General features: G+C 38.2%; 1 protein-coding gene across 10 annotated transcripts in view; it reads left to right on the top strand.

The window, feature by feature from the left end:
* The window catches only part of ANO4 (anoctamin 4), a 213,775-nt gene that overhangs the window by 103,189 nt on the left and 94,138 nt on the right, over nt 1–16,448 (top strand). For 5 of the 10 annotated variants that reach the window (XM_054073539.1, XM_054073520.1, XM_054073511.1 and 2 more), the window contains 2 exons: nt 1,078–1,214; nt 7,742–7,900. The exons of 3 other annotated variants lie outside the window; for them this stretch is intronic. In XM_054073539.1, coding sequence (XP_053929514.1) covers nt 1,078–1,214; nt 7,742–7,900 — 296 coding nt within the window. Of the gene's footprint in view, nt 1–1,077; nt 1,215–7,741; nt 7,901–16,448 lie in introns of those variants that run through there. 2 more of the 10 variants (XM_054073548.1, XM_054073587.1) reach the window with 2 other exon arrangements.

Genomic DNA, 16,448 nt, shown 5'->3' on the forward strand with positions numbered 1-16,448 from the left:
CAGAGCAGCGAATGTCACCCCAAAGCTAAACCTGCTCTCATCTTGAGTTCAGTGCCAACCTTTCACTCATTCCTTCTAGTGCTTTTTGTTTATTTGTTTGTTTTAAAGTTATCACATGATTCGGCATTGCATGAAAGGTGGAGGAAATTCAACCTGTTCAACCCATGCTGGGTCTGAGGGTCCCATGGTGGGTGGCAGAGAAGGACATGACAGCCTGGACTTGTTCTACTGCTCAGCTAGGAAGGAGGGTAGAGGAATGGGCTGGGTCTGCCAGACTCTGCCCTAGCAGACATGGGCCAAGACCAGGCCTGTGTCAGCCTATGAGTTGGCATCAGGATCAGGCCCAGTGAGGAGAAATGGGGCTAGACACAAGGAGGGGGCTGCCTTTGGCTGCAGTGGCTCTGTCTTGCCCTTGAGTCCCACTGCCAGATGCCCAGGATGGGGATATGTGCTCCAGACCCTTTTATCACTTCATTTTTTATCAGGGTTGGATTTACTACAGCGTTCCGTAGACTTAAGTTAATGCTTCGTGCACCACTGAGGTATGTGCAGTTGGTAGATTGGAATGAGCCAGCTTTACACGCATCACAACATGCCAGATTGTGCAAGGACAAACTTCTGCCCAGGCTCATTTATTCATTGCCTTTTAAGTAAGTGTTTATTTGAGGTCTTCTGCCTCTGACTGCCCCAAAAATCTGTAGCATGTCTTACTTAAGATTTTATGCAGTAAGTTAAAAATCTGCTTCTATATAATAAGACGTTTTCAGAGACCACAGTAATCCATAAAGCAATCATTTAAGCTGCTTACCGCAAGAGAAGCTGAGGAGATAACTAATGTATTCATTGTGACAGAAGATTGCTTATTTGTCATCAGAGAGGCATTGCGATATCCTAAACCTTTATGTGGCTCACTGGTGAAGAAAGCACTCCACCAATGCACATCAGATCAGATTTTAAACTTAACATAGTAGATACTTAAAACAAAACAAAAATTGAGTTTGTTTATAATGTGTTACACTCAGAGTCTTCTTCTAGCTCAATGGTGATTTGAATGTATATTTTTATTTTTGTTTTTAGTAGCTAAAGATGTCAACATTTTTTTTGATGAGTTAGAAGGTGTGAACAGCCCTTCCAAAGATGATGACTCCCTGCTTCACCATGGTAATTTAACCAGTACTTCTGATGATGCCAGCCGGCTGGAAGTTGTGGGAGAGGTAAGAACGCATATGATTATTAATATCATAATTACTCATGTCCATTTTAAAGAGCAAATAAAAGTGATTTGATTTAAAATCTCATTCTGTGCAAGATAACTTGCATTTCACCTTTGTCATGGGGACTGTTATTCTTTTTCTAAGATTACAATGCTAAAATATAAAACATCTCAATTTAGAAGGAGGTTTTATTGATTTAATGCACCCTCATTGAAAAATCTATATGGGTATTGTCTGCGTGTTTTCTGAACCAGCCAAGTCTATTGCTTTACAACTTCTGAAAATAATGGAAAGATTTCCCTATATTAATCCTTTTGGCAGGAGGGGGAGGAGGAGAATTTATCATTAATTTCTCATGGGAAGCACTGAGTGTCAGGTGTGTGCCATATTCCCTTCCAGTGGCAACCTAATAGTACATAATGGTGATTCAGAGAACACGCCAGAGAGGAATCATTCAGCACATGGTCCTTTTAAATTATGTCTTAAGGCAGGCAAAACATCATGGACCCAAGTATGAAAAATAGGGCCTAAATTCTATTTTGTGTCTGTTATGCAGAAAAGAACATGATACTCTTTAACTTTGCCTCCAGCTACCCTACATTCCATGGATGTTAGGGCTATCTTCTTGGGCAGTGAAGATACCAAGGGCTTGTCTCCTTTCTCCCACCTCAGGAGTGCGGCTGCATCCAGACTACCTACTGGAGTAGTTTGATGTTAATTCCAATCTGTGCCTGAGGAATTTTTTGGCAGAGGGCTGACTGACACAGATCAGAACTGCCAGGGACCACACTTACAATTAATAAGCATGGAAAACTGTAGCATACTGCTGACGCACCTGTCCTTAACCTGTTTTATTTACTAGTTTAGATAAAGTTTAGAAGATATAATTAGAATTAGTCTTTTTCAGGAATTAGAGGGTTTCATGGTGCAAGTTCTTATGTGAAAGACTGCTCAGGAGAGAGACAAATTTTTCTTGTGCTAGAACTTCAGCCAGGCTGCACTCCTGGAATGTTTAGACAGATAATTAAAGCAAAAAAATTCAGGACACCCAGAGATACGTTTGACCTTGCTCACAATTTCATCTTCCCCTTACTCATCGCTCTTCACGTACTTCCCATAAAACTTATGAAGGGCCCTTTTTGCCTGCTTGCATCACAATAGGTTAACCTGACATGATATTCTTATGTTACATTTTTGGATCATGTACCATATGGTCTTTAATAAAAGGGCATAGGTTAAAGACACATGATCTTTGCATGTAAAAGAGAAAAAAAAAGAACAGAAAATGGTTAGGACAGAGGATGATATAGAGCAATGTATGCTACTGTTAATTTAAAAATACTGCAAAAACTTTTTTTCCTCTTTGATGTAGTCTTTGTTGATTTTTAAAGGGAAAACATCTGAGGAATATTTTCCTAGTTGAGCGGATTATCTTCTTTATTCGTATAACTGTAACTGAGGAAAATAGCAATGTAGGTCATTCATATGTATAGGAGGGGAAAAACACAGAAAACTGAAGGTCCTAATGGGATCTGAAGGATGCTGTAGCCTATAAAACAGTTTCAAAGTATTTAGCCCTTGCTTAATTCCAGAAGGAAGTGATACACAATTTACTTGTGGTATGGTTTGTATGGATAAATATGGGAGAACAATATATAGTAGTGAGGTTAAATTTGAAACTTCAAACTTCTTTTTGGTATTTCAGTTTAGTTTAGTAGCTAAGGGAACCTGAAGATCACCCTTAAAGCCATGAAGGCAGGGGATGTGGCATCAGTGAAAGTCTCTCTGGATGTAGAGGTGTTTGTTTGGTTTAGTTTTGAAGCCCTCATTGTGGCCAAATAATTTAAGATAATTTCTGGCTGAGCTTGTTAAAATGAATTTACAATCAAAAAATTTACAAAGGTTTCTTATCACTTTTTTTTTTAGCTGACAGTTGATATATTATTTGCTTCTACTGTTAGTTTTTCATGCTCAACCAGAAGAATGAAGATTTTACAGACAGATCTTTGTCAACAGTTCCTTAACAGATGCAGAATCAGATTGAGATTCAGTTTGTCCTTTGGCTAAAGATGGGGTTTTTTCTTTGTTTTATGTTTCATTCAAACACAGCTACATTCTGAGGAAATTAAAAATCACATTTCCTTTTGTGTGCATTGATCAAAATACTTTGTACATATGCTAATATAACACTTATACACTTACAATTGCGAATACACTTACAATTTAAATCCAGGGACATATTATCGATAAATTATTGTATTACTTCCCCTGAAGGTTCGTTTTCTGAGAACTGGAGTTGCAGCAGGTAAAGAAGGTAACAAGTAAAGGAAAAATGGTTTAGGAGCTGTATTATAGGCATGTATCGATCCATTCTGCCTTTCTTTCTAAGGAGTAATGAATTAGTCATCCCAACAAAGGAGAAAGATAGAGCTGGGACAAAAATTTGACTCCTATTTAAATGAGCTTATACAAGCTACTCTTCACATTCCAGCTTCTGCAGGTAGTTAGAAAATTAAAATTTTAAGAGTGACTCTTACAGTTTTCACTTTAAGTGTTAGTCTGTTGATGTTTGGGAGCAGTGTTATTAACATTGTGCAGAATAAAATTTGCTTAAACAATCTCTTGTATAAATTGGAAGTTGAACTGAGGATTATGGCAGAAAAAAAAGGCATTCATATTGCAAAATAAGAATTCTGATGTTCTTTATGGCACTTATCATATCTTATGACATTTCAGCTCATTTTTCTTGTGTGTATTTACCAGAAAACAAGTTAACTGCATAATCACTGTCTTCTTCAGAGTTCAGGTGGGATATGGAAAGAGATTTTTAAGCTTTCAGAGAAAACTACTAATCTGTTACTTCCTAACTTTTGAGCACTTGCTTTTTCAGCCTAGATAATTTATTATTAGAAAAGCTCCATGTAACTAAGTATATTATGTCATCAAGAAAAATGTACTAAACAGTGAAAATATATGGAAAAATAAAGTTGCAGTTTTCACAGTTATAATCTAAATAGGCAAAAGGATATTAAGAAAAAAAACACACAGAGAAAAAAACATCTGTTATTTGATTAAAATTTTGCCTTAAAACTGGGTGGTTCCAAGATCCTCTTTTTCAGCATGAGTTATCTGCAGATGATCTCTCTATTATTCGAAGTTCCTACCTTTGTTGAGCATCCATATTGATAATAATGAGGTACCAAAATAACTAGGAATGAAGAAAGAATCTAATTAGTGAATGATGGAGTCCCTTCTGATTTAAATTTTTTAAAGACCCGAGAGTAAATTTTCAAATTCCCTTGATTTCCCTAACTGCACTTTTGCTTAGAAGTGCCATTTAATATTTCTATAGCTGTTAGGGCTATGAATCCTTTGATTTTGGATAGAGCAACATTTGATAAGCCTAAAGCTTTCCTAGCATACGTATGTGTGTGATTCATCTCTATGAATGTTGATGTCTGACAATATGAAAACTAGTGCATTCCTTGGAAAAGAATTCCTGATTATACAACTTTAGATATGCATATCACAAATAAAGCTTCAGAGACATCCAGAAATGCTGAACTTCTTGCAAGAACAGTTTTTCCTGTTCTTCCACTTTCTTCCAGCAACCTTTTTCAGATGAAGGTATGGACACCTGATATGCATGGCTAGACCGCTTTCCCACCACAACCTGCAATCAAACTTGATTCCAGATTTTTTTTTAAAATCAATTTAGGAAAACTGAATTTTGAAAACGTAACACAGGGAAAGGAGATGCAATATCTGTAAAAGGGTCACTGAAGCTCAAGGTAGGAGAAAAGTTTCTGTCTAGAATAGAGTGAGCCTGGAATACTGTGGATAATGCAAAAGCCCTGCAGTTGCTATTTTCTGACACTGTTGGCCCAACCTGACTGTCTTCATGTCAAGTTAGATCCTCAGAGTTCTTGTCAGTCCAGGCTCAGTCTATAAAGATGCCTTACAGCCTGTAACAGAGGGCAGCAGAAAAGGGTTCCTACTCAGAGGTTGTACCAGTCTAGTAGAGTTTATCAGTCTGGATGTGAAATACTGTATTCCTAAAATTAAAAGGACCTCCAAATACAGAAAAGGGTGTCCAAACCACTTTACTGAGCAAAGAATGACAGTACTGTACTTGGAAGTGTTTCACAAGTTCAAGAGAACAGTATTTGTCTCTGGAAGTTATATTTATAGAGGAAAAAATCCTAAAGTCAACAACTAAATCTCACAGCTACTCTTTAGTATAAGGTTCTACATGCACTTATGAGTAAGTGTAGGGCAAACTAATTTTCTTCAAAGAAAGATAAGACATAGGAAGCATAAAGTGCAGATCTCTTTTTCCAGTGGAGTCAATACTGCATGTGGAGGAAAACACTGTCCTTATGGTACACTCTGGACAGGTCTGTGCTAACATTTTAGTTCAGATCAGGAGTGTACATTTGAAGTGAATCTCTCAATTGCCCCTATCAGTGCTTCATTTGCATTCCAGAACTGTGTTGGATTTTAAATCTGGATTCCATCTGAATGCAAGTAAATTGTGAGATGTACTCCAGTGGGTCACCTGAACCAGTCTAGAGTGGGCCCAAAGGAAGCCCTTAAGCCTACATAGCATGGACAGCAGGTCCTAAGCATGGATTGTTTTGTTCTGCACCGCTTTACTTACCAAAATACAGATAGTGACTCTGGGACCTACAAAACAAGTAGGATGGCTCAACAGGAGGCTTAGAAATAAAAACAGGACCATCAAGCTGACCCACTGCCTCTACATCTCCAACTGAACCCTTCCTTTAATTAAAGAACTTTCAATATCATTTTGGGGTTTTTTATGTCTTCCCAGCATAGGTATTTTATAGACAAAAATAAGCTCTCCTTCCTGAGCTGTTTTCGTATTTAATGCTCTGTGAAATATACTTCCGGTATCCTGACAATATCATTTGTCAGCACGATGTGCAGTATAGATATAAGTGGTTTGTTACTGTTATTTCCTTAAGGCTTAAATATTTTTTTTCGTTCTTTCTTTTTTTTTCAGCTGAAAGAACTGTTCCTCTATATCAACTCAGCGTTAAGCTGTGTCAGGAGTCAGCGACTGTAATAAAAGAATCTTAGAAAAATTTCCCTTTCTTTCTGCAGTAAACTGGATGTATCAAGGGGAGAGGACATTTGGGATAGTTTCACTTTTTTTTCCATTTAATCAAAAAGGCTGCAGAGAATCAGGAAGATAGCTTACACTAAACTCTTTGAATGGAAACAGTCTGGGTTTTTTTCTGTAAGAATTATTTGTCCTATTACTATGTTCGCTTCTTGTGAATTAAATCCAGAAGCAGTTATGCTTCCTGTATTTTGAAAATTCTCTACTTTTCCCAGATGTGAAAAGCAAAATAATCTTTATTTCAGTGATACAATCATATATTATAGAGCACAGCTATTTCTCGCAGGAATCGTTGAGCAGATTTTAGAAAACAGAGAGGAATTGACCAAACCTTCCCTTCATCTTGGAGCTGGACTGATCTTGAGGTCCCTGAAGGCCTCTGCCCGTATAGTACTCTGAGGGAGTGCTGTTTCTTCTCATATATCATTCACATTGTACATTTCCTGTAGGAAACACTCCAGCCCACAAACTGCCTCACAATTTCAACTTGTTTGAAAGTGAAATCTTAACCCCTGGACAGGTTTTTTATTGTGTGGAAGTGGTGTTAAATTGTGAGGAGGATCTGTAGATAGTTTCATCTCATGAATTTCTGGAAAAAAAATGAGAAGTTTGGTCAAGAAGGACGTGCCTGACCTCTTCTTAACAGTGAAATCAAGTTGTTTCTTTCTGTCAGAGTAAACAGTCAAACAGGCACGTTCTTTGCAGGAAATGGCCAAGAAGCACTATTTATTGTATTTATGTATTGCTATACCAAATACCAGGAAATATTTTCAAATAAATCTAGTGGGTTTCCTCAGCTGTTGCTTGATCAAAGACTATTCTGTAATTAGTTTGGTGAGGTGTGGTGAGGTAGGTAACAGGACTTCCATATCATTTTCTGTGTCCTGTGAGGCAGAGGTACTGGGGTAATCCCAAAGCAATGAGGATCTCTGTGCCAGGTCTTTGTGTTTCTCTCCACACTAAATGTTCATGCCAGTTTTTCTTCTCACCTTTATAAAGACGTTCTATGGTACTAAGATCTTCATTTTAAATTTACACTTCTGTAATGCTGTTCTCTGATTTATATGTAAGAAGTTATTCCTAATTTTATGCAGGGTGGTAGGGAAGGAAGGTTGGTTCGTGTTCTCTATTTGGTCCTATCTCATACCTATATGACCAAACACCTGCCTAAGAAGACCACCTGGTTTTGAAATTAGAAAGTCTGTAATCCTTTCAGACAACCTCAGAGGCACTGTGTGTAAAGCACCTAAAAACTTGAACAGCTTATTCTGATTCCTTATCTTTCCTGTTGATTACTACTGAAAACTCCTGATTCAAACACCAATGCAGCAATTTCCAAGGCAAATTAGCATTACTGAAACGTTTTACCTTCTCTTTACAGGAGGTACCTGATAAGAACAAAGCTAATGGACTGTATTTTCGAGATGGAAAATGTCGGATTGACTACATCCTGGTGTACAGAAAATCCAATCCACAGACAGAAAAGAGGGAAGTATTTGAGAGAAATATCAGAGCAGAAGGTCTTCAAATGGAAAAAGAGGTAAGAGAGCTTTCTTGGAAAAAACTTTCATCATTTAAATCTGTGTAGAATCTGAGAGTATGAGTTTTGTTTACTCTGAAACCCCTTTACTCTGTTATAGCAGTGAAAAAATGCTTCTAAGCATGTCTAAATATAGGCTATTTATTGCCAGAGCAGTGGGAAAGCATAGCCTAAAGGAAAATCAGACACAAGAATTGAAAACCAAAGTGGGCCATTAGTGTCATCCTTTTCAACCTTATGCACAATTAGGCCACAGAACTTCATCCCCTGTGCTATGCAATAGAGAAAATAAATGCTGAGTTTGGATGGCCTAAATTCTACTCAATGCAATCCATATTTCGGCACCTATTACATTTTAAGTACCTGTCCTACCCTTTGCTAAGGTTCTTTGTACTCTTTCCAGAGACTTAACTTGACCAATGACATCCTGCAGGGGGACTTGGGTGATATTTTGGCAGTTTGAAACCAGCCTAATATCTCCTTTTCTGTCTTAATCCTAAACATTGAAACAATTGGACAGTACATATGAATCATTTCTATCAATATTATTTCCAACACAATGTTCTAAACCAGTAAATCCTTTCTGGACAAGAAAATGAAAAATGTAAAAATGAATGTAAAGTGTCCAAAAATTTATTGATAGGTAGCAGGAGCAAGGCTTAAAGAGACCATCTCTCTCTTTTTTTTTTTTTCCTAGAATATGTTCTTTCCTACATTTTTCTAGGTGTGTTTAAACAGGGCTAGTCTCACTGTGAGAAGAATATACATACTAAATAGTTGGCTTTATTTGTACTTGATTCAACTTCACCTTTATTACCCTTGCATTGTCCTGCTGCCTGTGATGGAAACGGTAGAGGAATTTTCATGTTACAGGCTTTAGTCATTTGTGTAGATGCTGCTCATTATCTCCCTTTCTTTCACTGAACTCCTTGTACATGTATAGATTTTCTGCCTGTACTTCTGTGTGCATGCTTCTTTGGAATACATTGGGGAGGAAAAAATGAAACTTGTTTCTCGCCAGAACAATTAAATGGTTTCTTTTCTTTAGAAGTTTTTGAATGAATGCAGGTTCTGATGAATAGAAGTGTATAAAAGCATATCACTGGTTACATGAACCGGTTACCATAAACTTTTTCTTCGAATAACCTGGAAGTCAGCATCTTCAGTGCTGCAGGGATTGATAGACATTTTCAATGATAGCCATTATGCAGTTCTTACTTGTTGCCTGTAAATATACCAACGTCAGTAGGAATAGAAACCCAAAATCCAAGAACACAAGAGTGTTGCTGCAGCTGTTTAGCTTTACATCCTGGAATTCTGCCTTGCTTCCACCAGGAGAGATGCTGAAAAAGTCTTTGAAGTTTGAGCAGTGTAGAAAGCGATAGTGGGATGAATCCTCGGTTTTATGCATCTGTCAAATGGTTTCAAATAACGTTTTTCCTACTTTGCAAATTTTGCAGATTTGTTACAGTACTATAGTCAGCATTGAAAGCTATAAAATCAATTTCTATTTTAAGTTTTATGAAACTGATTGTAACATTCTGCACAGAAAACTTTTACAAACTGATGATTCAAGTGCTTACTATAGAGTTTTCTTGTGGCTTTCAAGCCCATTTACTTGGACTTTGCTGCCTTTGCTGCATGAGTGTTCTACCTATTTGGTTATTCATTTCAGTTTTTGCTATACTACAGACATGCAGTTTTATTTCTTATTAATCTCATTTGGCCTTGGTGTGACTTCTTGCTAGCATTAGTAATTGTACATTTTCTAAATGCAGAATGACAAAAAAGAGGTTGTGTTACATGACTCAGGCTGGTTTTAAAATCTAGGGTAGCAATCTTTTTTAACATATGACTCTGACCTAAGATTAAAACCTAACACGTATATTTTATGATCACTTTAGTTTTCAAATTGAGTTATAATCCTGAAGGAAATAAGTACAGTCTTGGTACACTCCCTCTCTCTCCATGGAGTAACTGCTGTGCTGCACAACCCTTATTTTTAAACTAAGTGGTATGATCAGTTAAAGCTGAAATTATCTCTCATTTATTTTACTTCTCCCTTTGATGAGACTATGCATCCTTATGAGTTTTAATTCTGGAATATTTTAAGAGCAGGTCTGTTTTCTAATTGTTCATATATAATACACTGCTTCTACTGGGACAAGCTTGCCCCTAGATGAAACAAGAGACTTGTCTCTGGCCTTGGCTGCAGAATTCCTACAGAGGCAACAGGCTGTAACCAGCTGGACTGAAAAAAACCTTTTTACCTTCCATGAATTTTGTGTGGGTTTCCGTTCATTCTCCTTTGACTACTGATTGTTCATATATTGACATCTGATCATGTTGGTCCTATGTTTTTAATGTGAAATCAGTGTTGAAAGGAAAACTTACAGATCTGTTCATACTGCAGTTTCAAAACCATATTTCTCAGTAACATTGCAGTAAGAGAATAACAGACTGCAGTGACTCGCTGACAAGAATAGCACAAAAAAAATACCCAGGATGTGGAGGGTGCATAGAGAAAAATATTTACTTAACAGCACAAAACGAGAAAGTGAATCTGAAATGAATGCGTAAATGTTGAGATAACTTCAGGCCCAACATCAAGATCATGTAGCTGAGAAAGATCTGAACAGGTATATGTTTCTGACTCTAGAAAAAGGTGATAATATTTTGTAGGTATTCTCCAATGAATTCGCGTTCTTGTTCTTCAGCTATACCACACCACTTTCCCATGGAAGTTCTGCCAGCTTTTGTGCTCTGTATATCTAGTAGTAAACAATGAGGAGATCCCAGACCAAGGAACAGATTGCTGAATTAGTGAAGTTATAGAAAACAGAGCTCTAAGAGCGAGTGTTACTCCAGTGGAACAGCACGAATCATTTTCTGACTTTCTCCCTGCTTTTCAGTGTGTATTTGGTCTGGATAGGATGAATATATTGTCTTAGCCCAACATGGATCACATCCAACACCTGGTCATATACATAGAAGTTCTTGGTAAATTAATTGAAAATGTAGGTCACTCTGGGCAAATATACTATATTTTCTTTTCAGCCAGATATGAAGTTTTCTATATTGATTTATCCTTTTCTACAGTGTCTCACAAGTGAGATAAATAAAGTATTACAGACAGCCATGAGTAAAGTACTTGCAATTGTACTACACTAAAAACATTGTGGTGGGTTAACCCTGGCTGGATACCAGGTACCCACCAAAACTGCTCTATCACTCTCCTCTTCAGCTGGACAGGAGAGAGAAAATATAATGAAAGGCATGTGGGTTGAGATAAGGACAGGGAGACCACTCACCGATTACCATCACAGGCAAAACAGACTGGGCTTGGGGAATATTAATTGAATTTGTTATCAATCAAATCAGAGTAGGATATTGAGAAAATAAAACCAAAATCTTAAAACATCTTCCCCTCAGCTCCACTTCCTCCTAGGCTCAATTTTCTCTAGCTTCTCCCTCCTCAGGCAGTGCAGGGGAATGGGAGTTGCAGTAAATTCATCAAGCATTTTTTCTGTCACTCCTTCCTTGTCATGAGGCGCACTTTTTACTCTTTCTGTGCTCCGATGTCGGGTCCCTCACACAGAAAACAAGTCCTCCACAAATTTCTCCAGTGTGAGTCCTTTCCACACGCTACAGTTCTTCAGAATATGCTTCAGTGTGGCTCTCTTCCCTGGAGTCTGGTCTTTCAGGAACAAGCTGCTCCAGTGTGCGCCCCCCACGGGGTCACAATTCCTGCCAGCAAACCTGCTCCAGTGTGGGTCCCTCTTTCTCCGTGGATCCACAGGTCCTGGCCAGGACCATGCTCCAGGACGTGCTTCCCACAGGGTCACAGCCTCCTTCAGGTGTATGTACCTGCTCTGGCAAGTGGCCTTCCACAGGCTGCAGGTAGCTATCTGCTCCACCATTAACCTCCATGGGCTGCAGGGGAATCTTCCCCTCTTTCTTCATTGACTCTGGTGTCTGCAGAGTTGTTTTTCTTATATATTCTCTCCCCAGCTACAGTTTGTTGCGCTTGCTCACCAACTTTTCCCCTTCCTTAAATTCATTGTCACAGACACTACCACCATCACTGATTGGCTTATCCTTGACCAGCCACGGGTCTGTCGTGGAGACTCTATCAGACATAGGGGAGCTTCTAGCAGCTTCTCAAATAATCCATCCCTTCAGCTCCCTGGTATCAAAACCTTGACGTGCAAACCCAATACAAGCATGCACAAAGGTAGCCAATGTGAAGCAGCTAACGTGCATAGCTTGTTCACTTGCAACCTGTTTAAGCTGAGCTGCAATGCAAAGCAAATGCAGGATAGAGAGGAAATAGTTCAAAGAAATCTATGCTCAATGAACAAGCACACACCACCTTTGGATCTGCAGTTTGTAAAAGTGAGAAGAAGATAATTTTCGATACAATTAAATACCGTGTATCCAAAATTCATCTGATGTTGGGTAGCATCAGGTCATGTAGGCCTGAGAGCAGATGACATTTAGTTTGATCTTTGCATGCTTTGTGTTTTCCTACCTTCTCACGACTGCACTAAACTAATTCATACAGAGATGTTCTACTACTAATGTACATCATACATTTTGTTTAACAGTTATGTCCAAAGTTTTTAATTTGTAAGTTGATTTGATACAGTTTATTTGAAAAGGCATTTGACATGCCAGTAGAAATTGATTGGGAAACTATTCACATAAGTAGTGAAAGTAGTATTCAGGCCATTTTTTCATATACTTTGCATATTTGTGTATCCTAATATTTTAGGATAAAAGCAATGAACTGCTTTAAAGCAATAACATTCTTTACTGCCTTAACATGATGGTCTCCTGACAGTGAGTAGATGCTCCAGGAACTAGTTTCAGATACTTCACAAAAAGCAGCCAACCCATTTGGGCTTATGCCCGCACATTGATCTTTGTGTCTGCCAAATGAAAACAAAAGATGTCAATGTAGTGTATTGGTCCACTTTTCAAGAACAATCCAAATTGTGTGGTTTTTGTGTTACATGCCTGATTAAAAATTTAAACATTGCCACCGTAAGTGTCAAGCTGTCACCAGGGCATCTCTAATTGCACTCGCTCCCTGCCTCAAGCAGCAGATGACATTTCTGGGGCAACATCTGGCTGCTGACATGGAGCTAATGTATACAGTAGGTAGCAGAAATATGCAATAGGTGTTCCTTGGAGAAAACAGGGGAGAAAAGCACAGTATAAGCTTCACTTCTGTTGTATGAGCAAGGATCTACTAGCATGTATAATCTGAGCTTGAAAACTGTGTTAATCTGAGTCTGAAAGTTATGTTTCAAGATCTTTTTCAGTAGCTGATGGAATGTAATTACAGGATACTATTATTTCATGACTTTTCGAGTTTGCAAGCACATGTAGATGGCCAGGTTGGAGGAGTTCTACAAAGCAGTTTCTGTTAATGTCACTGTAGCATTGCACTAAAGGGACAGAACTCTGGAGGCTAACAATATGTATTTCAGTAAGATACTTCTTTTTAGCAGCAGTTTGAAGCCTGGTTTAAAATGATGAATGTTGAGAGAAGTTACAGATGACAGAAAGAGCACACAATATAGTATCACCGTGACTCTTGGCTCATACCTGCGTGTAAAACCAAAACAGACTTATGACCGAGTCAAAGTGAGGTTAAAGTTAAAAATAAAGAATGAAGATGAGAAATAACAGAACTTCAAAGACTGAAACTTTAAATAGAGTTGTGCTCAGAAAGTGATGGTATGAAAGAGATATTATGATCAACAGCTATTGCTTCTGAGAGTAGTCAAATATTATAATCTTTCTTTGTTGAAAAAATGACTTCTACTACTTTTTATTGTTGTTGTTAGTACACCAGAGCCAAAACCATTATGTGAGACTGATCTGCTTTCTTCTGGTTTGTGCATCATTGCTACAATTGTTCATGAGAGTCCTCTTACATAAACGTTATTGCTGATTGTGATTCATGGGAAGAAAAGAATTAAGCTGACTTCCAGACCCCAAGTGGCATTTGCAGATCTGAGTGAGGAAAGGTGTTTTATAAACTTAGCTTAAGTAATTTGGTCCTCTGAGAAGCAGTGCAAAATAATATCTGAGTGCCTTTGAAGTTGACTCTTAAGTTTCTATTTCAGTTACAATTTCAGTTTATTCAGTTATTGAAAGAACAATAACTTGTTTGTAATTTATTGCTGCTATGGGTGTTAATGTAATCAACCATACATACAGTTTATAACAGAGTGCTCAGCCTATGGCCCAATTACTATTGCACCTTGCCAGCAAAGTTTGTGTGGTGGCAAGGAGCAGGCTGCAGGTCAGCCGAGGAATCTCTTTTCCTGGCTGCTTTTTTCCATTGGTGTTCATATCTCTTCCTTGTTATGTTGAGACTGCTCCGTAGTGTAGCAAAAAAACCTATCCACTAGAGAAAAGGGTGACCTGGGAAAGCTTTCCACCACGAAAATTGCATCTACTGCTCTCCAAACTTTTTTTACAGAGAAGAAGATATCTATGTGCACTCTGTGACATATGTGCAGTATAGGAAGCACTAGGACGACTGTGCACATGATGGTCACTCATACTACACAGGAGCGGTACGTCAGCCCACATGGAGGTTGTCACCTATGGCTAACAGGCTCCCCTTTAGGACAAACTACATAGCTTCTCGCTTAGAAAAATTAGGGGTTGCTGACTTAATGAGTCTCTTAATTCCAACACAGTTCACATCTTCCTTTTATGTTCTATAATAATCATAAAATCATAAAATGGTTTGGGTTGGAAGCGACCTTAAAGATCATCCAGTTTCGACCCCCCTGCCATAGACAGGGACACGTCCTGCTGGATCAGCCTGCCAAGGCCCCATCCAACCTGGCCTTGAATACTTCCCAGGAGAGGACATTCACTGCTTCTCTGGGCAGCCTGTTTCAGTGTCTCACCACTCTCATTGCGAAGAGGGTGATTCATTGTGACTCCTTTAATTGCAGTGGGGCAGATTGCTGTCACCCTATCATTTAAGTCAACAGCGCAATGACAGTTTATGCTAGCTGAGGGATCTTTACTGCGTTCTAAAATACATCATTTTTTATTCGATTTACACATCCTGTCTTTCTTTGCTGATTTAATTTTAAACCTTACTCAAGGACATTTTCAAGAAGAAATCCAGTTCTTTCCCATTCTTTTTTTCTTTTTTGATAGTGATAGAGTGATAATTACTGTAAATAACTCCAGTCATCACACACTTATCCATGCACATGCTTGGACACATATACATGTATGCAATCATGGATACACACAGAGAAGATAAGGATAGCCAATATCTGTCTCAAGGTAATGAAAAAAATAATATGTAGATATTCCAGTTCCTTGACGTTAGGGAGAGAACTTTGCTTTCATGCTAGAGCTGCAATAAGTAAAACAGTAAGATATGTGTAACACTGGCAAGCATTTCTCCCTGTTTGAATAACTAGTGTTTGGACAAAACTAGATTGTCTTCATCTTTGGAGAAGATTGCATGTAGTTCAGTGTTAATCTACTGCTGAAGCTGATTTCAAGCACTCAGTAGCTTTCAAGTCTAGTAAGTTGTTTCAGGACCTCACTTTTCTCATCCCATTATTCGATATGTAACCATCTACAGTTAATGAACTTAAGATACAAATTATGCAGCCTGCAGGAGCTGTAGTTTCACAAACAGCATAATATCCCATTACTAGCAGGCGCAGTTTGTTATTTAATGTTTAAGCACTGTATCTGCTTGCATCCACAAATCACCAGCGGAGACATCGAAGTGACATAAACTATGCCTGCAAAAAGGGGAACAGACTGAAATGCAAGTCTACTGCATGCATTATAAGTGAAAGTGCTCCCAGCTATTTCATTTAAAATGTTGGGCTGTTCATTTCATCCAAATTCAGCCTTGGTCTTCCAAAGATTATTAGCCCATTATTTAATGCAAATAGCAAGTGGAGTTTTTTCGTCAATGTTTTACAGAAAAATGTAGAGGTACGAACAGAACAATGTCCTTTTCCAGATGGTCCTCTGTATCAAAAAGCATTGTTGCTAAACAGTGGAGCGGTTTCCAGCTACTTGGGCTTCTGAGGGAAAATGCTTTAGAGGTCAGGTACTACGTCCACTGTACAGCATAGTGCAATTTAGAAGAGAAATTCAAGGAGGTACATGGAATTCTGGATGGATATAGTCTGAACTCAAATTTCAGTGTGCAGTTTTTAAAAGTAACCATCTTGATTGTCTGAGGGAGCCCAGAAATTAGTATGTTTCCAAATTGACAAATTCCAGCCTTTAACAGGACTTCGTAAAGCTAGTAGACTAAGAAACGGTGTCTGAAAAATTGAAGTCCATTTGAAAAAAAGTATGGATTTTTTATGGAGTACGGCAATAATAAAGAAAACATGTAGATAACTGAAAAGGAATTAAAAGGTCTCTGAGACACTTCAGAGATGTCGAGCAGGATTTTTTTGTCAAAGAGTTTCCTGTCATGAATCTTCACAGATCAGAATGTCAAAAACATTTTGAAGGACACCAGGCTCATGGG

This window comes from Cuculus canorus, chromosome 1, assembly GCF_017976375.1.
Source record: "Cuculus canorus isolate bCucCan1 chromosome 1, bCucCan1.pri, whole genome shotgun sequence".
Classification (NCBI taxonomy): Eukaryota; Metazoa; Chordata; class Aves; order Cuculiformes; family Cuculidae; genus Cuculus; species Cuculus canorus.